Source organism: Loxodonta africana, chromosome 1, assembly GCF_030014295.1.
Source record: "Loxodonta africana isolate mLoxAfr1 chromosome 1, mLoxAfr1.hap2, whole genome shotgun sequence".
Taxonomy (NCBI): Eukaryota; Metazoa; Chordata; class Mammalia; order Proboscidea; family Elephantidae; genus Loxodonta; species Loxodonta africana.
In genome coordinates this window covers 211,868,078-211,895,008 of record NC_087342.1, presented here as the reverse complement: position 1 = coordinate 211,895,008, position 26,931 = coordinate 211,868,078, and the positions used below count along the sequence as shown (strand labels likewise).

Here is a 26,931-nt window from a genome sequence, read left to right as displayed (position 1 = left end):
TTAGAAATCAAAAAGTTTTACTTTTCTATTTTGATATTTATCCTTGTTTTGTCTTGCTGCCATTTTTATCCGTATGACCTCAGTTCCATACTGGTGGATGAAAAGTAATTCAACATCCTTGGACATCCTGTTTGTGCTCAGCCTCATGGTAGTGTGCCTTCTGTGGGGGGTACAAACAGGTTTAAAGCTCTCTAACCAGTTGCCACCAAATTGACTCTGACTCATGGTGACCCAATCTATGTCAGAGTAGAACTGTGCTCCATGGCGTTTTCATTTCTTATGGGGTTGTATATATACATATATAAAACAAATATTTGCCAGGTCAACATTTTTCAGGTATACAGTTTAGTGATACCGATTACATTAATCCCGTTGTGCAACCAACACCCATAATCATGCCAACATAGGGTTTTCAGCGGCTGAGTTTTTGCAGTAGATCGCCAGGTCTTTCTTCCTAGGTGCCTCCGGGTGGACTTGAACCTCCAGCCTTTCAATTAGCAGTAGCACACATTAACTGTTTGTACCACCCAGGGATTCCCAAAGGCTTCTAGTACTTACCAATTGGTGAACATTAATTTTGATCCATATGTCTTTTATTTGAATTTATTGCGTTTTAAATGGCAAAAAATTTTGGTAATCCTCAAGGTTGTGAGTTCCTCCATTGTAGTCTGGTCCAGTTTAGGGAACGGAACCCCTTCCAAGTTATAAGTGACGAGACAAAAGCCTTCAGTTGCTTCTGTGTTATGAAATCTAGAGATAAGAGTACCGCATGTTTTGGCACTTGATTATGTCTTCTTGAACCATTCTGCTTCATGTGTGTGAAATCTTGCCTTCTTCTATGTGTGAGCTTTTGAATTCAGAGCTGCGGCTCGTGTTTCATTTGCACTCTCTCATCTGGGTCCCTAACAGGTGTCCAATAAACACTCGTTTAAGTTAAGTGAATTGTTAGTTTTTGATGGCAGTTACCATAACCAAACAGTCTGGAATTAAAGTCAGTATACCTGGGTCATCTTGACAACCTGTATTTCCCCAAAGGCCATTCCTGACCCTGTGAATTACACGCTTAGTAAAATAATTCATTCAATCTTTCTCAAGGCAATTCACTTTTAGCTTTTTTTAATTCAGGTGGAATTCTATGTTGGTCTGATTTTCTTCATGTACACAATTCTTTCCAAGCTTCTGCATGTTGAAGGACTGGATCTTTGGCCTTCAGAGGGATTCACCATCATTACTCAAAAGAAAAAAAAAGAAAGTTGCCATCAGGTCAATTCCAACTCATGGTTACCCCATATGCTTTAGAATAGAACTGTGCTCCATAGAGTTTTCCATAGCTGTGATCTTTGAGTAGTAAATTACCAGTCCCTTCTTCCAAAGCTCCTCTGGTTGGGTTCAAACCTCCAACCTTTTGGTTAGTAGTCAAGAGAGCTTATTTGTTTGTGCCATCAGGGACTCCTTATTCCAGAATTGATGCTGGGTATTGTGTGTTCACTTAGCTGGACCCCTGACCACAATGAAGCCACTTGTATTTGGGTATGGATGCATGGCTGTGCATAATGCATAATTATTATATTTATTTATAGCTTGGTATACCTTGTGGAAGGGGTCCTGGTGGCACAATGGTGAAGCACCTGACTGCTAACTGAAAGATTGCCAGCTCCAACCTGCTAGTCCCTCCTCGGGAAAAAGATATGACAGTCTGCTTCTGTAAAGGTCTGCTTCCGTAAAGATTACAGCCCTGGAAACCCTATGGGGCAGTTCTACTCTGTCCTGTGCAGTTGCTATGAGTTGAAATCCACTTGATGGCAGTGGGTTTGTTTGTTTGTTTTGGTTATACCTTGTCAGGGTATAGGTGGGAAAAGGGGGCCATTCTGGCAATTCTTAACACCCCCATTTTATTTCTTTTCTGTTTTATTTATCCTTATATGATCTATTACATATTTACTTGTTTTTTAAAAAATACTTTCTGTCTTACCCATGCCTGCTTGGATGTAAGTAGAATAAGAATGTTGTTCCTGCTGTTAGATGCTGTGGAGTCGATTTTTGAATCATAGCGACCCCGTACGACAGAGTAGAATTCCGCATAGGGTTTTCTAGGCTGTAAGGAGGAGATTTCCTTGTCTTTGTCCCAAGGAGCCACTGGGTGGCTTCAAATCACCAACCTTTTGGTTAGCAGCTGAGTGCTTAACTGTTGGGCCACCTGGGCACCTTAGAATATGAATAGGACTTATTATGGGACTTGTCACTTTTTTTTCACTGTTGTATCTCTAGTTCTTACGAGAGTGCTTGCACATACAATGATCTCAGAAAACTCTTAGTGAATGAAATAAATGGATGGATGGATGGAAGGATGGATGATGGATGGATGGATGGATGGGTGGACAGATGAAATGCTATTGCTCAATACAGAGCTAGAGGGAATTCAGATAGTGAAGGAAAACGGAAGGCCAGTGTTAAGCAGAGTGCTTGAATTTTTCACCAAAAAAACCCAAACCCATTGCCATTGAGTTGATTCCAACTTATAGCGACCCTAAAGGACAGAGTAAAACTGCCCCATAGGGTTTCCAAGGAGTGCCTGGTGGATTCAAACTGCCAGCCTTTTGGCCAGCAACCATAGCTCCTAAACACCACACCACCAGGGTTTCTGTTGGATTTAGCACAAGTATATATATATATATATATATATAAAATATAAATACCTATATAAAAAAATTTTTTTAATAAATATATATATATAAGAATTTTCTCTTCTTTGTCCTTAAATGAGGATGCCCATATCGGCCTGTAGGGAGAGTTCACAAGCTGACAAGACTAATTTTCAAAGGGTTATAAGAATTTGCTTTAGAACACTTCCAAGAGGGAGAGCTTGCCCATAGCATAGCTGTCCCAGTCAGCCCCCTAAGCAGGCTGATGTCCAGCAGAATTGGCCCAAGGAAGCTCTCACCTCAGAGCTCGAGACGGAAAGGATGGCATATTTTAAGAAGGATGTGCCTTTAAAGGTTTTGTATCCCTCATTTAAAAATATGAAAATTCTCCCTCACTGAGTTTTCTTCAAATTGTTTTCTTTCTATTCCCAGGAAATGCCAAAAAGCAGTTCATAAGTCACTCATATTAACAGATAACATGTTTCTGACAGAAAGCCTAGCTATGCAAAGGTTTAAAAGGCAAAACCTATAAAATGGAAACAAAACAAAACCCAAAACAAGTACTTTCAGAAAATTCTAATCTCAGAGTAATGTTTCCAAGGACAATGGAATTCTCCAAGTGTAGGCCTAATGGTAATTTATTGAAAGTAGCCCAAACTTCGTGCAGAAAATGCTCCAGCAAGGGCTGACAGCTCCTCCCTGGAGGCACAGCAAAGAACCATGTGGCAGAAACCACCTCATGCTTTTCTTTGCTCTAAAACTATTTCTGTGCCTGAATCTATTTCTTACTTCCGTCCCATTCTGGAACTTTTGCATTAGCAACAGGATTCTTTGCATAATATTGAAATGACAAACAAAAAGGTAGTTTTTGCTGCATTCTTTTCCTTAAAGTGGAAGATCAAACAGTTGATAAATTTTAGTCTTTTAATGTTTATCCAGCATCAGTTTTTCGGGTGCATTAATTGGGGAAAATATATATATATATTTTGGGGCTGAGAAACCATTTTAATTCTCCTGGAATCCAGACTTCTGTGTCCATGGAGTTGGGGTGATCCACGCAGGTCATCTGCCCTTAGGTGTCCTTTTGAAACTTGAACCTCTAGGGAACTGTTTTCCTGGGGCCACCTTCCAGTCAAACAATGGCCTAGCAAGCAGTTTAGTGGAGATCGTTTTGCCTTAGGCGTTGGGCTCTTTTGGAGAATTACAGCGACCTTCAGGAGACTACCCTGTCCTGACCCTATTTATATAGCCTGCTTTCAGTATCCCTACTTCGGATGTCCTTCCCAATACCTTTGGCTTGATGCTGCCCAAATCTGCTCACGATAAATATATACTGTTACACAAATTTTTTGTGTTTCTCTGCACGTTTAGGTTTTTAACAGGGGTGATGGATATGTTCACTATCTTGATTGTGGTAATGGTTTCACAGGTATATATATATAATATATATATATGTAATATCTAACATGTATATATAATAGATGTATATATGTATATACATGTCAAAGTTTATCAAAATGTGCACTGAAATAGAAATTTTGAAAATTAAAAAAATACATAAACACACCATCCTACTTTCTAAGGCTACACTGTTCAGTAACTGTCTGTGGCTGTTTATTTTAAATAAAATTAAAATTCAGTCCCTTAGTGGCATTAGGCACCTTTCAGGTGCTTGATAGCCACATATGGTTCATGGCTATCATATTAGATAGTGTAGACTATTTATCTGCACTTCTATTACTGCTTTTTTTCTATTACTGTACAGTGTCTTATTGGGCAGCACTGTTTAAATAATTCTCCTGTTGGTCCCTCATTTCCATGCCCTCACTCACTAGCTAGGGATTGGTTATAGTATATGTAGAAGCACAGAATACAGAGCAGGCCCAGCATCTAGCATGTTCTAAACCCTTGCCAGATGTTCTGACTACTGTGAACCTCATTTTTTCAGAACTTACATGGCCTTGACTCAGTGCCCCAAAAGGGGCTCTTCTAATCACTAAAGAAAGTCAAAGCCTGACTATGACTTAGAGATTGTTGAGCTTATTGTCTCTTAGGGGCATTCATCTTACAGTGCAATGTAATTGCCTTTTCCTACATAGCTAAGGAGTCCTCGGGTAGCGCAAATGGTTAATATGCTTGGCTGCTAACCAAAAGGTTGGAGGTTGGAGTCTACCCAGAGACGCCTCAGAAGAAAGACCTGGTGATCTAATTCCAAAAATTTAGCCATTGAAAGCCCTGTGGAGCACAGTTCTACTCTGATATACCTGGGTCACCATGAGTTGGAATTGACTTGATGGCAACTGGTTTACACAGCTAAGTTTGTGCTTGCTATTCTTTTTATAGTAATCAAATTTCACATTTATTAATATGGGAAATTGGATGATTGGACTAAAGATAACCCAAAAGAGATTGGGAACAGGAGATGATATGATCAGTGGTTACTTGTTGTCTAAGATCATGGGTCAAAGGCCAGCAACTCCATGGCTGTCCCCACAATTACCTTCCCACTGCTGTCAAGTTGATTCCAACTCATAGTGACCCCACAAAATTTCCACAGTTGTAAATCTCTATGAAAGCAGTCTGTCACATCTTTCTCCCATGGAGCATCCGGTGGTTTCAAACCGCCAACCTTTTGGTTAGCAATCACTTTAACCACTGTGCTACCAGGGGTCCTTACAATTACCGAATTAAGAGCTTATTCCAATTTTTCCTTTTGATGCGACTCCAATAGCCATTAAGGCAAAAGGTTAAGATTCAGGGCAATTTAAATATGTGTAGTCACAGATTTTAATTGTGTTGTCCTTCAAAATCTTGTGTATTTTTCACTTGTCTCTGAACCTTAAAGATGATGAAGACAGTATAGGAATTACTGTACATTGAAATGTACTAATATTTATTCTGCTTTAGGTGAAAGTTTACAAATCAAGTCAATCTCTCATACAAAAAGTTATGCACACCTTGCTATGTACTCCTAGCTGCTCCCCTCCTAATGAGACAGCACATTCCTCCTCTCCACCCTGTATTCCCCGTGTCCATTCAACCAGCTCCTGACACCCTCTCCTTTCTCATCTTACCACCAGACAGGAGTTGCCCACATAGCCTCAAGTGTCTTCTTGAGCCAAGAAGCTCACTCCTCCCCAGCATCATTGTCTGTTTTATAGTCCAGTCCAATCCCTGTCTTTAGAGTTGGTTTCAGCAATGTTTCCAATCTTGGGCTAACAGAAGTTCTGGGGACCATGACCGTCAGAGTCCATCCAGTCTCAGTCAGACATTAAGCCTGGTCTTTTTATGAGAATTTGAGATCCACATCCCACTGTTTGTGCTGATATTTTTAAAGTTAAACAAAAGTTCTGTGCCTTTTATAATATCTTCATCCCCTTCCTCAGTGTTCACAAATTTCTCTCGGCTCTAAACTTCTGAAATTGTCTACCGTCTGCAACACTAATCTCTCCTGCACTATATTGTTATTTACCTTTTCAGGTGGTCTTGTTTTGTTTTTCCAATTAATGATTATGAGTTCCGGAAGGGCAAAGACTACTCTGTACTTCTAATTTGCCCTTTAGTTCCTAACACCTTGCATTGAAAAAGTAGTACTGACTTCCATATGTTGAGGTCTTATGCTAAGCTAGACCAAGCAATTCGTAGCCATCTCATTGACTCTTCACAACAGTTCTGTGAGGAAAGGCATATTATTACCTCCACTTTCCAGATGAGAAAACTGAAGGTTGTTGTTGTTAATTGTCATTGATTTCAACTCATGGTGACCACGTGTGCTACAGAGTGGAACTGCTCCATAGGGTTTTCAAGGCTGTGGCCTTTCAAAAGCAGATTGCCAGGCCTTACTTCCAAGGTGCCTCTGGTGGTTTGAACAGTCAGTGTTTGGTTAGTCATCCAGTGCTGAACCGTTTGCACCACCCAGGGATTCCACTTTCCAGATGAGAAATCTGAGGCCGAGAGGGTTTACTAATGAGGTCTTCAGCCAGTGAATGTCAGAGCTGGGACTCAAAGCCATGCCTGTCTGATTCTACAGCTTAAGCTGCTAACCACCACGTTATTTGAACTTACTATTCATTTTTCTTTTTCGTTTCAGACAGAGTAGTTTTCTTTCAGCTTCAGGAAGGTAAACTGGGGAATTTGTAAGAAAGGCAGTGAAATTATTCTGCTCATTCCTGCCTTTTTTTGTCCCTCCATGCTCTGTTATGACGACCACTTTCACTATCTGAAGGGGCCATGGCTGGCACAGTGAAAGAAACGGGGAAATGTAGGGGACCTCGGGGGAGATCCAGAGTTTTGCAATCCCTGGCAACAACCAATATGCTAATCACCTAATAATCCTCAAACAATCTAACAGTAAAACGTCCAGCATCCTGGGATAAATACTTTCCATTTCTATTGCTGTATAGTAGGGAGCATAAAAGAATACTGTTCCAGGTTAGCAGGGGGCCTGGCAGGATCCCAGCTCCATTCTGTCCCCATGCCCACACCCTTGTCTCAGGCCCTCGCCTGTCATTTCTCTGGATGAAAAGGATTAAGCCTCAGTGGTGGGGAATGCCTACCATTCCCAGTGTACGTTATGAAACTGACCATCTCAAAGAAGGAGAAGGAATGAAAGTCGTTGAGGAAGGGGGAATTGTGGACAGGAATAAAGAGAAGGGGCTGAAAGCTGTTAAGTGGGCAAAAATAATGAGTTGAGAAACTAGCTTGCTAGAAAATGGCCAGAAATCTGTGAGAGGGAACATGAGGGGTCCCAGTGGAGAACAGGAGCAGGCACAGCAAAAGGAGAGGGGTCACACTGACAGGAGCAAATACCCGTGCAGCCACGATTAATCTTGGGTCCATCAGGGCCATCCCAAACAATTTTTCCTGATTGTCCTTTTAAATGAAATATTCGATGTATACGGAAGTATATATATATATACGCACACACGTATGTATCATTTTGTATCTATAAACCAAAAAAACAAAACCCACTGAGGTTGAGTTGATTCTGACTCATGACCACTTCATGTGTTATAGGGTAGAACTACTCCATAGGGTTTTCTTGGCTGTAATCTTTACAGAAGCAATACTAGGCTTTTCTTTCATGGCCCTGCTCTGTGGCTCCCAACCACTAATCTTTAGGTTAGCAGTCGAGTGCAAACTGTTTGTACACATACACACACACATATATATATACACACGCACACACAGATAGATAACACGCACAGACACAAAATGATTAAAAGTTAAAATGATTAACAGTTGCCTTTGAGTAGATTCTGACTAATGGCAACCTTATGTGTGTCAGAGTAGGACTGTGGTCCACAGGGTTTTTATTGGTTGATTTTTTTGGAGATAGATTGCCAGGCCTTTCAGTTAGTAGCTGAGCTTGTCAATCGTTTGAACCAAAAGTGATTATACATATCCCAGGTCGTCTTTAAGCCCCTAGAATTCATGTCTATATAAAGTATGAGAAAGCATACAATAGAGAAAACAAGTTCTAGTCTTAGATGAGAATGCAAGGAAGGAGAGCTTTGTTTCAACCTTAAGTATGAGACTGATAATTTTTTCCCTTCTTACTTGAAAGAATATATTGCACGTAAAAAACAACTTTTAGGGAACTGAACAGCTTTGCTCCAAAGTCGAGGCTTCCATCTGCATCCCCTCCATAGCTAAAGTTGGGAGATGCGGTAAGCACAGGCTTTCCTGCAGGGAAATACCCTTTTCTCCTGGACGTAGTTTCAATTGATGTTAAAGCAACAGAGCACCAACCGTTTGTCAGTTTGCCATACTGTGGTGACTTGCGTGTTACTTTGGTGCTGGAAACTATGCCACTGGTATTTCAAGTACCAGCAGGATCACCTATGGTGGATAGGTTTCAGCGGAGCTTCCAGACTAACACTAGGAAGAAAGGCCTGGCAGTCTACTTTCAAAAGTTAGCCGATGAAAACCTTATGGATCAGAACAGAACATTGTCTGATTCACTTGCTTTGGACACGTCATCAGAAGGGATCAATCACTGGAGGAAGACATCATGTTTGGAGAAGTAGAAGGCCAAATGAGAATGAGGTAGACCCTTGGTGAGAAGGATTGGTACACTAATTGCAACGATGGTCTTGAGTATGTTGGTGACTTTGAGGATGATACAGGACTGGGCAATGCTTTGTCCTGTTGTACATAAGGTCTCTATGAGTCGGTGTCATTTTGTCCCCACAAAACTGTATCTGCTCCTGATTCAATTATAGGGGGGAAAAAGGGATGGCAATCTTTGCACATCTGAATTTGTGTCTTAAAAATACACTCATGAACACCTCAATATACAAAATAAATTCCTTTTGTTAGGAAATCGTGTTTACACTTTTTAGTTTTTCCAATTGTACTAAATGCAGTTTCCCTCAACGAAGTTAGCTATTCTCTACATAGAGATGTTGTGGTGTGTGGAAAGAACATGTGCTTTAGAGATGGACAGAAAAACATTTGAATCCTAGCACTGCCACTGACAACCGTGGGCTCTTGAGACTATTACTCATATTCTCTCAGTCTCAGTTTCCTCATCAGTAAAAAACCAGTTGCTATTGAGTCAACTCCAACTCGTGGTGACCCCATGTGTGCCAGAGTAGAACTGTGTTCCATCAGGTTTTCAATGGCTGATTTTTGGGCCTTTTTTCTGAGGCGCCTCTGAGTGGACTTGAACCTCCAACCTTTCAGTTAGCAACTGAGTGCTCTAACTGTTTATACCACCCAGGGAATCCCCCTCATCAGTACTGGGATGATAACAATAAGGATGCCATTGTGCCTCAGTCTCCCTCCAGAACTAATGCCTCTCTTGACTTCAGAAGGCCCTGTGGCACAGACGCCTCTCACAGACACAGAACACTTTCATGAATGGATGTTTAATTTTGTCAAGTGCTTTTTCTGCATCTGTTGAGATCACCATATGGTTTTCTCTTCTTATCTGGTAAATATGGTGAGTTGTATTGATTGGCTTTTCTAATGGTAAGTCAACCTTGCATAACTAGGATAAACTTCACTTGTGCATAGTGTATTGTCCTTTTTATATATTGCTGGATTCAACTTGCTAATGTTTTGTTAAGAATTTTTATGTCTGATCTTGGTTTGTAGGTTTTTTACCTGTAGGATGTGTTCGGTTTTGATATTAGCAGGAGTGCCCCTAGGATGTGTGGGGCTCCAGGCAAATAGTTTTTACCAGGCCTTTGTCTATATAAACTATTTGATTAAAAATGTAGTCTATGGAGAAAAATGTACAACAAAATTCTAATTCACAAAAAAAGACCAATTACTGTCCTGACAGAGACTGGAGAAACTCCGAGTGTGTGGCCCCTGGACACCATTTATTTCAGTAATGAAGTCACTTCTGAAGTTAGACAGGCCCATAAAACAAAACAAGACTAATAGGGCACACCAGACCGGGGCAAGGACTAGAAAGCAGGAGGGGACAAGAAAGCTGGTAATAGGGAACCCAAGGTTGAGAAGGGATAGTGCTGACGTGTCATGGGGTTGCTAACCAATATCATAAAACAGTACAAGTACTAATTGTTTAATGAGAAGCTAGTTTGTTCTGTAAACCTTTGTTTAAAGTACAATAATAAAAAAATGTAGTATAAAAGTCGTGGGTTTTGCGAGGTATAGCGAAGATTTAGAAAAATAGGTAGAGAAGAGATACTTTTGTATTTGTTTATTATCTAATCAGTACACATCTCTTCGTAGTGTCTATCACTCCTATTTAGGTCCAAGAACCATTTTTTCTCCAGTTCTTTATCATCAAATGTGTTGTTCCTGGCTTATATCCTATTTCTAATCGTAAGAAAATACAGCAATGTTGTTAGTACTCACCATGCCAGAGCCTGTTTGCAATGAAACAACACAGATCTCCTTGCTGCTGCCATTATCTAATGCCATTTATTTAATATTGGATATATCATTACTCATGCTGCTGTATCATCCAGCTGCCACCCATGAATACTGGTGTCTATAAGACAGCATAAAGTTGTTCCTGTGTTTTGTGGATGATGACCACAAAAGCAGGTCTCACCCAGAGATTGCAAAACAATGTGAATAATAATCTTGTTTTCTGGCCATGTTAAATTTAGTGTTTGGAGTTTTCTAGCATAAATGTAGAATTCTTTAGACTATAGTTTTTACATTTCTAGAATGTGATCTCCTTCAATGTTGACCACACTCCAGCCTTCAACAGTTTGCCATTAAACCCAAGACCAAACCCACTGCTGTCAAGTTGATTCCACTCTATAGGACAGAGTAGAGCTGCCTCATAGGGTTTCCAAGACTGTAAATCTTTCCAGAAGCAGACCGCTATATCTTTCTCCCACAGAGCGACTGGTGGGTTCAAACTGCCAACAGCTGAGTGCTTTAACCACTGTGCCACCAAGGATCCTGCACTGTCATTAGCATGGAGAATTGGTGAGAGAACAGTCGCATTCATGCAAGGAGTGTCCATCCCTTATCCAACGTGACTTGAGACCGTCCTGGAGAACACAACCATACCAATCAGAGGCAAAAGATAACATCAGTCAGAAGGGCAATTAGTGAGGCAGAGCAATGATCTCAGAAGCCACCAGAGGAGACGGGCACAACCATCTCCACAGGACTGTCTGACACGTAGTATGGGGCCCATGGAAGGGGTGGGGTGACTGACCTAGGTGCCTGAGGCGGGAAGTACACAGGACAAAGGACATCTGCCACCACGGGTAATTATGCCTGCTGCCTTCAGGTGCTGTCATCATGGGCAGCACTGAAGTCAGGATATAGATGGTAGGAGTCAAGGCATGGGTCCAAACATGTGGCTCAAATGCAAGAGTTAGTAATAAAATCTTGGAAGCCCAGAGCCCTGGGCTTGTCCTGTACCTGACATAAGTGAGAGTCACTCAAAATCAGCATGTCAGCATCATTCAGGAGGCCCAATCTTGCATGATCTCATGAAAGCAATATTGTGCCAGTCAGAGGGGACTATCTGCTTGCCAGCCTCCCTTTTAGAACTGGAATCTGGCCATGGGGTCCTGAGATGACCCATAGATATTAGTCTCTGAGCTCTCTGGGGCATCTGGTTGACCCCATGTGCAGGATGGAGGGTCAGAGAGGGGAAAATCAGGGATCAGAGCCCATGAGGGTCCTAGTCCAGACTCAGTACACCCCACACAGATGACATTGCCAACCTCAACTGATCGCAGACAACAGGGTGGGACATAGAAGATTTAAAAAAAAATGCCAACAGAACTTTTAGATACATAAAATACACTGGATGAAATTAACAACACATTAGATACTACAGGGTAAAAAGGAACAGTGAATGTGAAGACATTACAATAGAAGTTATCCAAACTGAAGCACAGAGAGTAAAAAGACTGAATAGAAGAAAAAAAAAGAACCGACCTCTGACCTGTGAGACAGTATCAAGGGACTTATTACATATACTCTTCATTTGTCTCCTACTCATATTTTTTCCTTTGCCTTCTTGAACATATGGAATGTATTTACAATGTTGTTTTAACATCCTGGTCGCTAATTCCGTCTTTTTTTTGTCAATTCTGGGTCTATTTCTCTTGACTGATTTTTCTCCTGATTTTGTGTCAAGTCCTCCTTCTTGGCATGTGTAAAATTTTAGGTGTTGAGTGCTGGGAAAAAAAAAAAATTTTTTTTTGTCTTCCTTAAAGAGTTTTGTGCTTTATTTTGGCAGGCAGTTAAATTACTGAGGATCAGTTTAATTAATAAGAATTCTGAGGCTGTTTGAAAGCTTTTTTGAGAGTGGGTCTAGAGTAACCTTTATTCAAGAATTCAAGAGCTGCTAATAAATACTCTTCTGGCATTTCCACTGAATGTTGTGGGAACTTGAATGATTCCTGGCCTTACAGGAGCTGTGGGATTTGTTCAGTTTATAGCACCTCAGGTAATTGCTCTTTCCCCAGACTTGTAGAGTTTCACTTCATTCTTGTGTAGATTGATATTCAGCCAAAGACTTAGGAGGCCCTATGCAGATTTTGTAGCTCTTTCCTTTCTTCGCTCCCTCCTGTCCAGAACTCTGTTCCACAAATTCTAATCACCTCAGCTTCCCTGCACTCTGATCTATCTCTTGAACTCAGTGAGACCACCAACCTTTGGGAGTCCCCTCCTAGTGCTATAAACCCTGGTGGTGCAGTGCTTAAGGCTCGACTGCTAACCAAAAGGTTGACAGTTTGAATCCACCAGGCGCTCCTTGGAAACCCTATAGGACAGCTCTGCTGTGTCGACTTAGGGTCGCTATGTGTCAGGATCAACTTGACAGCAAGGGGTTTAGTGTTTTTTGTTTGTTTTGTTTTGGTTTCCTAATGCCGTGGTCTGAAAATTGCCTCTAGGCAGAAAGCCAGGGGCTCACAAAGTTTACTTCCCTTCACTCAAGGATCATAATCCTAAGCGGCTCTGCTGACCAACAGCTGAAATTTCTTATTTTTCCTTATATTTTACCCATTTTTTCTAGTTGTTTACAGTGGGAGGTTAATTCTAGACCATTACTTCTTCATGCCAAGAAGGAAAAATTCCCCAGACACAATACACTTTCAACTTTGCCTCAGTATTCTACACTGAATGCAGAACAAATCCTGCAGATTCCTAGACTCACACAAACGGCAAACTCTGTGCTTAGAAATCTTACTCTCATGCCTACTCCCTCTAGTTCTCAGAAGTCTTTTTATACCAGAGGTTTAAGTGGAATCCTGAAATCAATATAGTGACCTCTGGACTTATAACTTAATTAGTGCCAAGATTATGGTCTCAAGTTGAGCCAGCTGAAATGGAAAACTTACTTCTTAGAGGCACAATGTCACGAATTGGGGTCTGTCCTTGGAAAACCTTATAAATATCCAAAATTGTTGATGGAGATAATACAAAATGAATATATTAAAAAAACCATGGTAAAGTGTTAATGAGGGACATTTTCTCAACCCTGAAACTGCCAACTAGAGACCGTAGTTCAGAATAAAACTTGCCAAGTGTTTCACCTTTTAAGTTCAGAGAAATGCCTTCTTAAACCAGTTCCACGCTGTGGATTTGCTAAAAGAAAGCATTCAGCAGAACCAGTTTACCCTACTCCTTTGGTTTTTATAAATTAAAGGATAGAGAGGGTGCAAAGACATTAGACCTTTGAAGAAAGTAGAATTCATGAAGTATTAACAATACCTTTTTCCTCCTCTTCCTTTGGTGTAGGTCCTTGGGTGGCACAAACAATTTGCACTTAACTACTAACCTAAAGGTTGGTGGTTCGAATCCACTCAGCAGCTCTGTGGAAGAGAGGCCTGGCCTTCTGCTTTCATAAAGTTTCAGCCAAGAAAACCCTACGGAGCAGTTCTATTCTGTAACACATGGAGTCACCATGAGATGAAAGAATTGGCTTGACAGCAATTTTTTTTCCCCCCCTTTGGAGCAGAGACTAGAGGGCAGGGAACAAAGAAGTTTCAATTTGTTCCACCCTCTTCTGTTGAAATCTGTTTCCTGAGTTCCCTTCGCTCCCAGTATGAACTGAGGGAGTGTGATTGTGGTTGTGTGCTACTAAGCTGACAGAGCATGTGGTGTGCTGTTGATGAGGCTGTGAGAGACAGTGCCCCAGGGCAGCCTGTGTTCTCACCCTTGTCTTGGCAAGGGCTGATGAATATAAGCCATGGAGGGTAGCTGGGGCTTGCCAGAATTATGTTGCTGTGGTAATAGGGGAAAGAGGACAGGGTAACTGTGCAAGGGTGGGCTCTTGAAGAGCTAACAATTTCATCTCCACTCAAAACTAGAACCAATGTCTGACACCAACCATCAGAGCTGGACTGAGAGGTAGAGAGGGGACACGTCATCTCTGATGTTATGTTGCTATGTAAGCTAAGGTCATTCCCCCTCTTCCCCAGGCACAAGAGGGGAAAAAGAGAGAGGGAAGAGGGAGCTTTGACTGAGACATGGGACTGAGATTTCAATATCCATTTTGGATTTCAAAAAGCACAAGACTGGAATAAATGTTAAACCCGAATGGAATGAAGAGAAAAGATGCCTGGCCTAGGTAGATGCAGGGTTCAGGGCCCGGAACATTTTGTACTGTTTGAAAATGAATAAAATTCATTCTTGCACTTATCTAGGTTGAGATTTTTTAATCAAACTTATTACATACGCTTGTACAAGCATGTAAATCCAAGCATGACACAAAAAAACCTTTTATATTGTGTTTGAGTTTACATGCCTGCAAAATTCCCTTGTGGAGTTTTACATGGACTGTTTTGACTGAAGCTTAAAAAATACATATTTTCAATAAAACCTGAGCATAAGACGCTCTCTTAGTTTTCTAGTGCTGCTATAATAGAAATACCATGAATGAGTGGCTTTAACAAGCAGAAATTTATTTTCTCACTGTTTAGGAGGCTAGAAGTCTGAATTCAGGGTGCTGGGTCTAGAGGAAAGCTTTATCTTTGTGTCAGCTCTGGAGGTAGGTCCTTGTCTCTTTTGAGCTTCTCTTCCTGGTCAGTGGTGTCACTAGGTGGGGTGAGAAGGGGTGATACCAAAATGACCACAGGTTTGTGGTGGCAGCAGATGGGCTGGTGTCATTGAGTGGAGGGGCTGTGATATCACTAGGGTTGGTGTCACCCAGTGAGGTAACTCATCACCCCTTCTCATCTTCATCCCACCTGTCTTTCACCAGCCAGGGTGAGGGCAGAAGGGCTGCAGCACCTGCCATTGGGCAGAAAGGAGGATCTTTGCATTGGCCAATGGGAGAGAGGAGGAACTGTGGGGAGTTAGGGGGGTGGGGCTGGGAGGGGCAGGGCTGCATGGCCTTATGTGGTGGATGGGGTGTGGCCAGGCAGGCCTACCCGTGTCTGTGGGGGCGTTCTCTGTCTGGCCTTGTCCACTCCTGGCAGTGGAGGGAGGGGAGTGACACCATGAGTTACCGTACTCAGTGATATCGGCCCTAGTGATGCCACTGCTCCTGGGTGATCTTTGTGGAATGGCACTAGAACTGATATTTACCATACAGCCATCTAGTATGTTTCCTGTACACCAGTTGCCATAGAGTCAACTCCAACTCATGGCAACCCCAAGTGTGTCAGAGTAGAACTGTGCCCCATAGAGTTTTCAGTGGCTGGTTTTTCAGAAGTAGAACACCAAGCGTTTCTTCTGAGGTGCATTTGGATGGACTTGAACCTCCAACCTTATGGTTAGCAACTGAATACAAAAAACGTTTCACTACCATGATCCCATTATTTTAAAGGCCTTTAAAAAAGAAAACAGGTGCACCCACACAATTCATATGTTAAACTAAAAGATTCTTATTTCTATTTTAAATATTTCAACTTACAATTAAGGGATCAGCTCCAGAGTGACTGGGTAATTTTGTAAGGTAACAACAGAACCAGGGCAAGAAATAACGTTTCCTTCTGCCAAATTCACCCAAAGCCAGCTGTCTTATTTATCTAGTGCTACTATAACAGAAACACCACAAGTGGATGGCTTTAACAAGGAGAAATTTATTTTCTCACAGTTTAGGAAGCTAAAAGTCTGAATTCAGGGTGCCAATTCTAGGGGAAGGTTTTCTGTCTCTGTTGGCTCTGGAGGGAGGTCCTTGTCTCTTCTGACCTTCAGCTCCTGGGCAATCTTCATGTGGTTTGGCATCTCTCTTCCCCATCTCTCCTTTGCTCTCTTTTATATAAAAGACATTAACTCAAGACACACCCTACACTAATCCTGCCTCATCAACATAACAAAGACAACCCATTCCCAAATGAAATTATAACCATAGGCATAAAGATTAGGATTTATAACGCACATTTTTGGGGGCCTTAATTCAATCCTTAATATTTCCCCTTTTGACCCTTAAACATTCACGCCCTTGCCACATGCAAAACACATTCACCCCATCACATCATCTCGAAATCATCTTAAATCAATTCCAAGTCCAAAGTCTCATCCTCTGAATCACCCAAATCAAGTATGGGTAAGACTTTAGGCTTCTTCTCCTTGGACAAAATTCCTCTTTGTCTGTGAGCCTGTGAAATCTAGAATACAAGCTATCTGCTTCCAAAGTATAGTGGTGAAATATGCACAAGATAGACATTTCCATTACAAAAGGGAGAATTGGAGGGAAAGAAGGAATAACAAGCACCAAACAAGTCCAAAACCCAACAGAAAAAATTATATTAGCTCTCAAGAACTGAAAATAACCCTCTCTTCTCTGAGACCATCTGGGCAATGGCCTCACCTTCCAGACTTTGGGTGTTGGCCATGTCCTCTGGGTTCTCGGTGGAGGCCCCTTAGCCCTGGGCTTCAGCTCTGCCATCCAGGCCCTCTGGGATGGCAACTGTGCTCCCTCAGCTTTAGGTAGGTCCATTCTCCTAGTCCATCTGAGAGATGACACCAGCCCCTCAGCCCTGGAAGCCCCACACTCTGAAACTGAGTTGGCAAAGATCTGACTCTTTGAAACATAAGAGGCTGTGACCTCACCCTTTGAGATCCAGGAGACTATGGCCCCACCCTTTGAAACCAAGAAGATCCTGTTTCCTGTGCTCCTTTCAACAATTCTGCTGATCTCTGAGCTGCTCCAGGGATGATACTTTTCTTTTCTTGAAGGATAACAAAAGTAGCTCCTTTAGCCTGTTCCCTGTCTGTAGAATTCCAAGAGACAGACAGCATTCTTTCCTTTCATTCTTTCTCTGTCCCCTTAAGTTTAATCTGATGGGTTTTCTGCTGTGGTAGCTGGTTAGATTAATCAGTCACAGGCTTAATCTCTTTAACAGAAGATTATATAGCCATGTCCTTGGTAAACATTCTAGGACACATGTCCTTAGTTTGTACAACAGAATTTTCCAAATCTTTAAGTTGTTTTCATCTTTTTCCTCACATATTTTAGTATAAGCAACAAGGAGAAACCATTTATTCCCTTTAAGATCTTGCTTAGAAATCTCATCAGCCAGATGTCCAAGTTCATCACTTATAGATTCTGTCTTCCACCAAAATTTGAAAATAATTCAGACAAGTTCTTTGGAGGAAGCATTGCCCTTCCTCCATTGTTCAATCACAGATTCATAATTTTCTTTTAAAGCCTCACCAGAAGCACATTTAAGGTCCACATTTCTAGGTACATTCTGTTGCTGGCACAATATGTATTCTCTAAGATGAGACACTTTCTCAATAGTTCTCCTCACTTCCTCCTGAGCCCTCAACAGAATTGCCTTTGACATCCATAATTCTACCAACAGTCTCTTCAAGGTAATCTAGGCTTTTACTACTAGGCACCTTAAAACCCTTCCAGCTTCTACCTGTTATCCAATATCAAAACCACTTCCACATTTTATATATCTGTTAGAGCAGCATCTCATTCCTGGTACCAAATCCTGTCTTGGTTTCCTTGTGCTCTTATAACAGAAATACTACAAAAGGGTGGCTTTAACAAACAGAAATTTATTTTCTCACAGTTTAAGAGGCTAGAAGTCTGAATTCAGGGTGCTGGTTCTAGGGGAAGGCTTTCTGTCTTTGTTGGCTCTGGAGGGAGGTCATTGTCTCTTGAGTTTCTGCTCCTGGGTGATATTCCTGTGGCTTGGCATCTCTCTTCCCCCATCTCTGCTTTGCTTGCTTGCTTAATGTGTTTTATATCTCAAAAGAGATTGACTCAAGATACACACTATGCTAATCCTGCCTCATTAATATAACAAAGACAACACATTCCTAAATGGGATTATAACCACAGGGCATAGAGGTTAGGATTTACAGCACATATTTTGGAAGGACATAATTCAGTCCACAACAGATGCCTTCTTCTTTTCCTGGCAAATTTCCCTATAGCAAGCATGGGCATTTATCATCGCTCCAAAAAACCTTTGAATTGCAGTCAAAATTAGAGTCATCTGTCTTAAAAATTTTCATTGCTTAGTTGATGACTAGTCATGAAAATGTCCAAGTATCTTTGAATGGCAAATGTTGTTTCCACGGGGATTTCTTTAATATTCTTTGCTCTTCCATTTCAATAATTCAAATGAGTTTGCAACGACTTTGATTGGGTTGTCAGTATTGGATAATTGATTTGGCTTAGTGATGGACAACGTTGTGGGCCACTCAAATGTTGGAAAGCCATAAATATGAGTTTTAGATCTTACCGTGAAGTTATTACTGTATGGCTGGTTTTTATTTATTTATTTATTTTGAGTGTAGTACAGGAGTCACCGATATAAATGTGTAAAACATACTTAATGATACCATATGTATTAATATCCTATTGCTGCTATTAAAAAAACCACAAGTTTAGTGACTTAAAACAACACAAACTTGTTTTCCTACAGTTCTGTATGTTAAAAACCTAATCGTGCAGAGAAACACCAGAAATTTAGTGTAACAGAATGTATTTATTGTGAGTAGATATAATTCGAATTAGGCAGTGTCAAAGTCTTAGAAAGACACTCTAAAGTGGGGACAGTGAAAGCGGGTTATACAGGTCATTGTGTGATCTTTGGGTAGAGCATTACAATATCCGTTTTTTCAAGAATCATGTGCTTAGATCCTCAGGGTGGTCAGTTCTTACGAATGAAAATTATCTGCGTCTGGCAGGGTGGTCTCCTGAAGGTCATTGCCATGTTAATTTCTCAAGAGATAGCATCAAAGCACCTGCAGGGTTTCAGGGTCCATTTGTTGTAGAAACAGAGTCATGAAGGACGTGGGACATATCAAAGGACATCTGGAAATCTAATCTTCAAAGAATTTTGCTTTAAGGGAAGGTTCTAGTTCCTTACCTTGAGTTGACATCTTTCAACTTAGGCTTGCAAAGCCTGTTTTAGGATTTTGGGGGGGATTGTGTGTAGGTGAGAAATCTAAAAATCAAGGTGTCAGCTGGGCTATGTTCCTTCTGGAAGTTCTAGTGCAAAATAAGTTTCTTGGCCTTTTCCAACTTCTAGAGGCTACCTACATTCCTTGGCTCATGAACTGTTCTGCACATCACTTCAACCTCTTCCTTCCATTGTCACATTTCTTTCTCTCACTCTGACTCTCCTGTCTTCTCTTCTAAGGGTACTTTTGATTATGTTGTGCCCATTGGATAATCCAGGATGATTTTCCATCTCGAGATCTTTAATCATATCTCAAAGTTCCTTTTGCCATGTAGGTAATATATTTACAGGTTCTGGGGATTAGGACATGGATATTTTTTGGGGAGGGGGGTATTATCCTGTTTACTGCACTATATTAACTTTAAAAAGCAAAAAAATCATATGATCTCACATACCTTTAAAGTGTTAAAGTCCAACAGTTAATTCCTGATCACAATGTCCCGTTTATTACCCTCATTTCCTTAATACATCTATTTTCCAACCTTATTGACACAGCCAATTTCTGAATCACTTTATTGTGTTCCAAAATTGTTCCTCTGTCTTCCTTTCTTCCTCAGTTTAGTCTGTACGCGATTCATTCTTCCAGTCACGCTCTTGACAATGCCCGTGACTCTTACCTGCTTGCCCTTTTGTGGAACCTACTCTTCTAAGCCAAACTTTCAACTTCTGTACTCCACTTGGCTTGTTGTGTTCTTTTGGAGGAAATCCCACAATGATCCTTGTTATCACCAAGCAAATTTATGGTCTTCAACCTCTCCTGGGTCTTCAGGGTGGCCCAGAAATCTATGTTTTCACAGTCCATATGACTCCCTCAGTCTATTACAAACTCCAGTCAGACTTACTCTCTGCAGGTGATTGAGGAGAGAATTGCAGCCATGAAAAAAAAAAAAAAATTTTTTTTTTAAAGCCATCAAAAATAAGTTCATGAACTTGTAGAAGAGTGAGAACGCTTACTCTGTTAAAATAAAATCAAAGAGATTTATTGAGAATTATACAATTTACAAACTGGGGAAACACAGGGCAGAGGGGAATCTACTAAGTATTTCAACATTCTGAGGGAGAGGTGAGCCTTTTATATGTTAAAATGGGGAAGGTAAATGTGTGATAGCACATGACTATTAGTAAAATGGGGAGTAGTGAGAGACCATCAACACCATAATCTCTCTTAGCATCAGCAGACTAGGGAGGGTCAGAGAGGGACTACCAACATTATAATCTCTCTTATCATTAGCAGACTGGGGAGAGGCAGCAAGAGCAAACCCTTCCTGGAACAGCCACATCCTCATCCCCACCCTTATGTGCTAAGAGCTGTTAAAGTTCAGGGAAGTCATGGGCTACATTCTCAGGAGTGCAAAGGCAGAGGCAGAGGCTTTGGTCAAGCTAAAGTCTGATTCAAATTAGAGTCTAGTTAACAATATGGAGATTGATTCAAACAGGTGTGTCATGGATTGAATTGTGTCTCCCCCAAATATCTGTCAACTTGGCTGGGCCATGATTCCCAGTATTGTGGATTGTCCACCATTTTGTCATCTGATGTGATTTTCCTATGTGTTGTAAATCCTATCTCTATGATGTCGATGAGATGGAATTAGCGGTAGTTATGTTAATGAGCCAGAATTCAATCTACAAGATTAGGTTGTGTCTTGAGCCAATCTCTTTTGAGATATAAAAGACAGAAGTGAGCAGAGAGGCATGGGGACCTCACACCACCAAAAAACAAGAGCCAGGAGAATAGTGCATCCTTTGGACCTTGTGCTGAGAAGCTCCTCGTCCAGGGGAAGATTGATGACAAGGACTTTCCTCCAGAGCTGATATAGGGAGAAAGCCTTCACCTGAAGCTGATGCCCTGAATTTGGATTTAGAACCTACTAGACTGTGAGAGAATAGATTTCTCTTTGTTAAAGCCATCCACTTGTGGTATTTCTGTTATGGCAGCACTAGATAACTAAGGCACAGGGTTAGCTATTCTGTTCCAGCCAAGCACCTCAATTTGGAGTATTCCTATACCAACTTTATCCTTTGTCCTGCAAACTGATTTCTAAGGACATTCATCCATTTTTCCTTCTTTCCTGTGACAGTGAAAGAGGTGTTACTTCCTAAAGCCAACCCAGAATAGTCACCAACCAAGAATATCCACACTTCATTCGTATTGCCCTCTTAGCCTTTGTTGTATATGGGTAAGTTCTGTTCTTGAAATAGTATTTTGTAATTGCTATCTCTGTTTCTTTGTGGAAACCCTGGTGGCATAGTGGTTAAGAGCTACGACTGCTAACCTAAAAGGTCGGCAGTTTGAATCCACCAGGTGCTCTTTGGAAACTCTATGGGGCAGTTCTACTGTTGTCCTCTAGGGTCGTTATGAATTGGCTCTACGGCAATGGTTTTTTTTTTTGCATCTCTACTTCTTTACTATCCACTAACTCTACTAAATATTATTTACTAAGTTTGTATATATACTAGGGTCTGTTTCTGGTCTTATTATCTATTTAATTGTGGTATGGCTCTCTGTTCTTGAGCCATACCACACTATTTCAATTATTGTGATTTTTTAAATTATATTTTAACATATTATGTTTTAATTCCTTGTCCTCTTCAAGATTTTCTGTTGTTTTACCTGGTAATTCTTTGGTTATGTTAAACACAAAATTTTTGGTAATTTTTAAATTGCAGTTATATGAAACTTATAAATTATTTGGTGTAAGAAATACCATCTTTATTAAATGGAGTCTGCTTTTCCTGTATTTAGTACATCTTTTTTTTTTTTTTCAGTTTTATTCAAGTCTATTTAAAATGTCCTTCAGATAAAATATGTTATTTGGTCATGAAAAATTATTTTATTATTGTATTAGACTTATGTTGCTAGTATTTTATTTAAGTGAAATTTTGTTGTCTGTTGATTTTATTTGGAAGGGTACATTAACTGAAAAATAATTTGGGAAGCTTTTCAACGTTCTGTATTTTTGGTACAATTTCTTCTTAAATCTTCTATTAATTTGCATTAATAGATTGCATACAGTAATTGCATATTTTCTTCCTTCACAGATGGAGCTAGAAGCATGTTCCCCCAACCCCCACTCCTCATGAATTGGTCTTTACACACTTTCAGAGAGAGATTTTTTTTTTGGTTATTTTTTCTCACCACTCAGCCACCAGAGTCATAGGTAGAGTCAACGCCATGGGCTCTGCCCCTGGGCAAGTGGAGTCAGCCTTTTAATTAATGGGCTAGTGGATGCATTAGCAGCATTTGGGCTGGTGGGTGTGTTTTAGTGCACTAGGTGCACCTGGAGGGACACCTCTGAGCATCTTGCTTATGCAGCTGGCTGCAAGTATGGCCAGGGTTTAGGGGTTAGAATTCCCAAGGCAAAAATAACCTCCAGGAAAAGACAAAACCAAACCAAACCCTAATATCTAATCACAAATTATATTTTGAAGGTAGCAGGGATGCATAAATCTAAAGTCCTGCAAAGTAAGTTCGATCAGACAGCTTCATATCTAAAGCCCACAGGCTTCAACTTCTTCAGGTGTCAGTTTGGTGGCAAAGTAAGAAAGTGTTGTTTGCTGAGGGAGAGGAATCCTCATAAGGTCCCAGAGGGATTGTCCCAGGAACTCCTTAAAAAATTCTATCTTTGAGATGTCTTCCTCTGAGAGTCAGCTGGAGAAATGTTTTCCACTTAAATAGTTCTTTTGCTCATTTTTGCTTTTTCTTACAAGGTTTAATTTTCTTTTCCATTAATAATATCAATTCTATAATTACATAAGAAATTTTTTTAGCATAAATTTTTTTCACTCCAGGTCAAACTATAATTTATTTGAAGCTAGATCTAAGATGTGTACACACCTCAGAAAAATATTAAGAGCAGTGTTAACAGTGTTGTGGACAGCTTTGTCTTATTTTTTACTTAAACAGAAGTGCCTTTGGTGTTTGAGGAGATTATTCCTCATCAGGAAATGAGATATCTTTATTTTTTATTTTACTAATAGTATTATCAAGGAGCCTTGTTGGTGAGACAGTTAAGGGCTAAGCTGCTAACTGAAAGATTGGTGGTTTCAACTCACACAGCATCCACTTGGTAGGAACATCTGGCATTCGGCTTGTGTAAAGATTACAGCCAAGAAAACCCTATGGGGCAGTTCTACCCTATCACATTGGGTCACCAGGAGTCAGAAATTGACTCAATGGCACCTAAAAACAATAGTATCAAAAATAAACGCTGATTTTTTTTCAAATGCCTTACAGCGTCTGTGGAGACATGATTACATTTTGAATAAACAGTACTAAGCCATCCTTGAACTTTTTAGAATAGTTCATCATGAGCAATTATTTTAATAGTGTTGGATTTATGTTGCTGGAATTTTGGTTAATAAATCCATTGCCATCTAGTTGAATCCAACTCATATTGACCCTATGAGACAGAGTAGAACTGCCCCACAGAGTTTCCAAGGAGCAGCCAGTGGATTCAAACTGATGGCCTCTTGGTTAGCAGCTGAGCTCTTAACCAGTGCTCCACCAGGGATCAGAATTTTAGTTAAGGCAAGAAATTTATTTGCTATGTTGGCTTTCTTTTGAAGGGTATATTAATTTTGAGAAATAATTTGGACAGCTTCTCATCATTCTGTAACCTTGGAACAATTTAAATAACATGAGAATTGTTACACAAAAGTTTTCAAGAACTTGCTCATAAAACACACTTGATCCAACGCCTCTTTTGGAGATAGTTTATTGAGCATTAAAAAAAAAAAAAGTCCTCCATGAAACTGGATGAATGGAAACAGTGGACCTGGGGTGGAAAAGGGGAAAATGTTGGCACATTGAGGAATTGGAAATCAACGTCACAAGATAGTTTGTGTATTAACTGTTTAATGAAAAACTAATTTGCTCTGTAAACTTTCACCTAAATCAGAATTAAAAAGAAAGTTGTGAGAATAACATATTGTTAATTAAAAAAAAAAAAGTCCTTCATGAATATCAGTCTGTTAGGGCTTTCTAATTCTTACTGAGACCGTTTCCCTTGAAAATAGCACATTTCATTGAATTATAAGAATTTGTTACCATAGAGCTATAAAACATATTTTTAAAATATAAACCTTTTGGTTCACATCTGTACTTACAATGTCAAATATTTGTGGATGTGGGCCTGAGCTGCACACTGTGTCATACTAAAAATTATAACCCTCACTTCTTTTTGTTTAAAAATTTTCAGTATTCTTTTGTTTAATCTTCTTTTCAATCTTTGGTAATTACTTCATTTTTTTGTATTTTTTTTTTTTTTTTGCGATAAATAGTATAGAGTTCGGTTTTCTTTTGTAATTCAATCTGAAAAGATTTTTCTTTCGATATGCGAATTTGGGGAGAAAGATATGGCAGTCTGCTTCTGTAAAGATTTACAGCCTTGGAAACTCCACGGGGCAGTTCTACTCTGTCCTAAAGGGTCTCTATGAATTGGAACAGGCTTGACAGCAATGGGTTTTCTTTTTTTTTTTAAATGTGAATTTAACCCATTTATATTTATTGATATAACAGATATGTTTGACTGAAGTTCTTCCATATTATTTTATGATATGTATTGTTTTGGGTTTGTCTGTTATCGTTTTTCACATAATTGTATTTATTAATGGAAATGTTCTCTTTTAAGTTGAAATTAAAAATTGGATATCTGTACTGCAAAGTATATACACACTTACTATTTAAGTATATTTCTTTTTTAGTTATCTGTAAATAAATGATCAGAAGCAACCTAGCAACTTCTCTTCTCCTACTTTCGGGTGGATACTGGGCTCTTGAAAGTGACTAGTGCGGACAATCAGACTGACTTAGGAAATGGTTATAGGCATGAAAGAAGAAAAGAATGCATGTATATGTGCATATGTGAATGTGTGTGCTTGTGTGTGAGACACAGAGAGAGAAAGACTTCTAGTGTTTTTCAAATTATATTACCAATTAAAATTTAACAAAAACTTTGGAGTTATTTGCTGATCTCCATTAGCACAGACAGTTAACACTCATATTTATATTAGCTAATATTTCTGATTTAAATAACATCCTATTTTCTACTTTAAGCATAATTCTTGACAAACTTTGTAAATTAGCTTGCTTTTTCAAAAATTATACTACATGGATTATAATAAAGATACACACTTTTAAAATCAGAAAATTATAGGAATGAATCAGGTTTAACAAACCTTACTCCAACAGGTAATAGAAACAAAATTAGAATGAAGACACAAATATTATTAAGATTTTGAGACGCACCATGCAGGTATCGGATTAGGGGTTGGTTTGTCTTTATTAAAGTTGTAGTTTGCATCTAGGAAAAGTTTCACAAGATTAAATCATGAGATCCAAACACACTCAGAGTTTTGACTAAAATGGTGTAATTATTACTAACATTGCCTGTTTGAGGCAACTGTGACATTATTGCAATAGGAAAATCAATCATGTTTCTGCTCAAGCTTACACTGTGGCCTAGGTTCATTATTAAAGCCATCTTTAAATACATTAACGTCTTGCTCTACATCTGTCCCTTTGATTCTACTGTCAGTAGAATTTTATTCTTCCTTGATTAAGTGGAATTACAATTGCAAAATTTAAAAACCAAAGATCAATTTTAGTTTTAAAAACTAGAAAAAAAAAAGAGAGAGAGTTACTGTTGATAATAAATTTGAAGAAAATTCTTTAAAACATAATGAGGGCAAGTTATTTTGGAAACAATTGGCATATAGTTATATATATATTTTCATATATATATTTGTATTCCTTCCTTTGGGGCAGAGCCAGGGAGGCAGAAGCTGATGCTACTGCTTTCTTTAAAGCTTCTCTCCGGCACTGCCAATGCCAAGGGGTTAACAAGTCTTCATTAGTGGCTCAATCCAGTTCTTCTGTTTAGACTTAGATCTCATTCCAGTTTAGGCTTCTCTTTCTCTTCTTCCATACCTAGAAATACAGGCAAAGTGCTTTATTTGAGCATCAGATTGAGCTATACGTGGGTTTGCCAAAGCTCATTAAAAAAATCTCATCTCCTCACACTTTTCCTCATCTGTCTGCCTTCTGCACCCATTGCTTTATTTTTCTCATAGCTAAGAAGGAAAGTCATTTATAACTTTCTCCATAACCTTCCTCAGTGGCCTCTCTCCCAACCCTTTCCCAGAATCGGATCCCAGCGTCTTCAGGACACACCCAGCTCCTATCACTACTGGGAGTGAGGGACTCAAGTTCATTCTTGACTCCCTGAGTTTGCACAGAAACACCAACCAGACTGCCTTTTAACTAGCTTTCAGCAACAAAAGGTGTGCAGCTGATGGGCTTCAAACAGACCTCATTCTATTTTACAAGGCAAGGACTCTGTATTTTCAAAAGTCAAGAAGTCTTTCATTTTTAAGCTCATAGAGAGCCTGCTAGCCACAAGAAGTATTTATTTCCATACCCGTTTATACATAAAGTTCTCTTTTTATTTAACCAATCCAGGTAG

At 39.8% G+C, this 26,931-nt stretch overlaps 1 protein-coding gene across 2 annotated transcripts in view; it reads right to left on the bottom strand.

Moving 5' to 3' along the window:
• Positions 1–23,429: 23,429 nt before the first annotated feature.
• The window catches only part of AIG1 (androgen induced 1), a 297,796-nt gene continuing 294,294 nt past the window's right edge, over positions 23,430–26,931 (bottom strand). For both annotated transcript variants that reach the window (XM_064291616.1, XM_010588493.3), the window contains one exon: positions 23,430–26,396. In XM_064291616.1, coding sequence (XP_064147686.1) covers positions 26,359–26,396 — 38 coding nt within the window. In that variant the 3' untranslated portion in view covers positions 23,430–26,358. The remainder of the gene's footprint in view (positions 26,397–26,931) is intronic.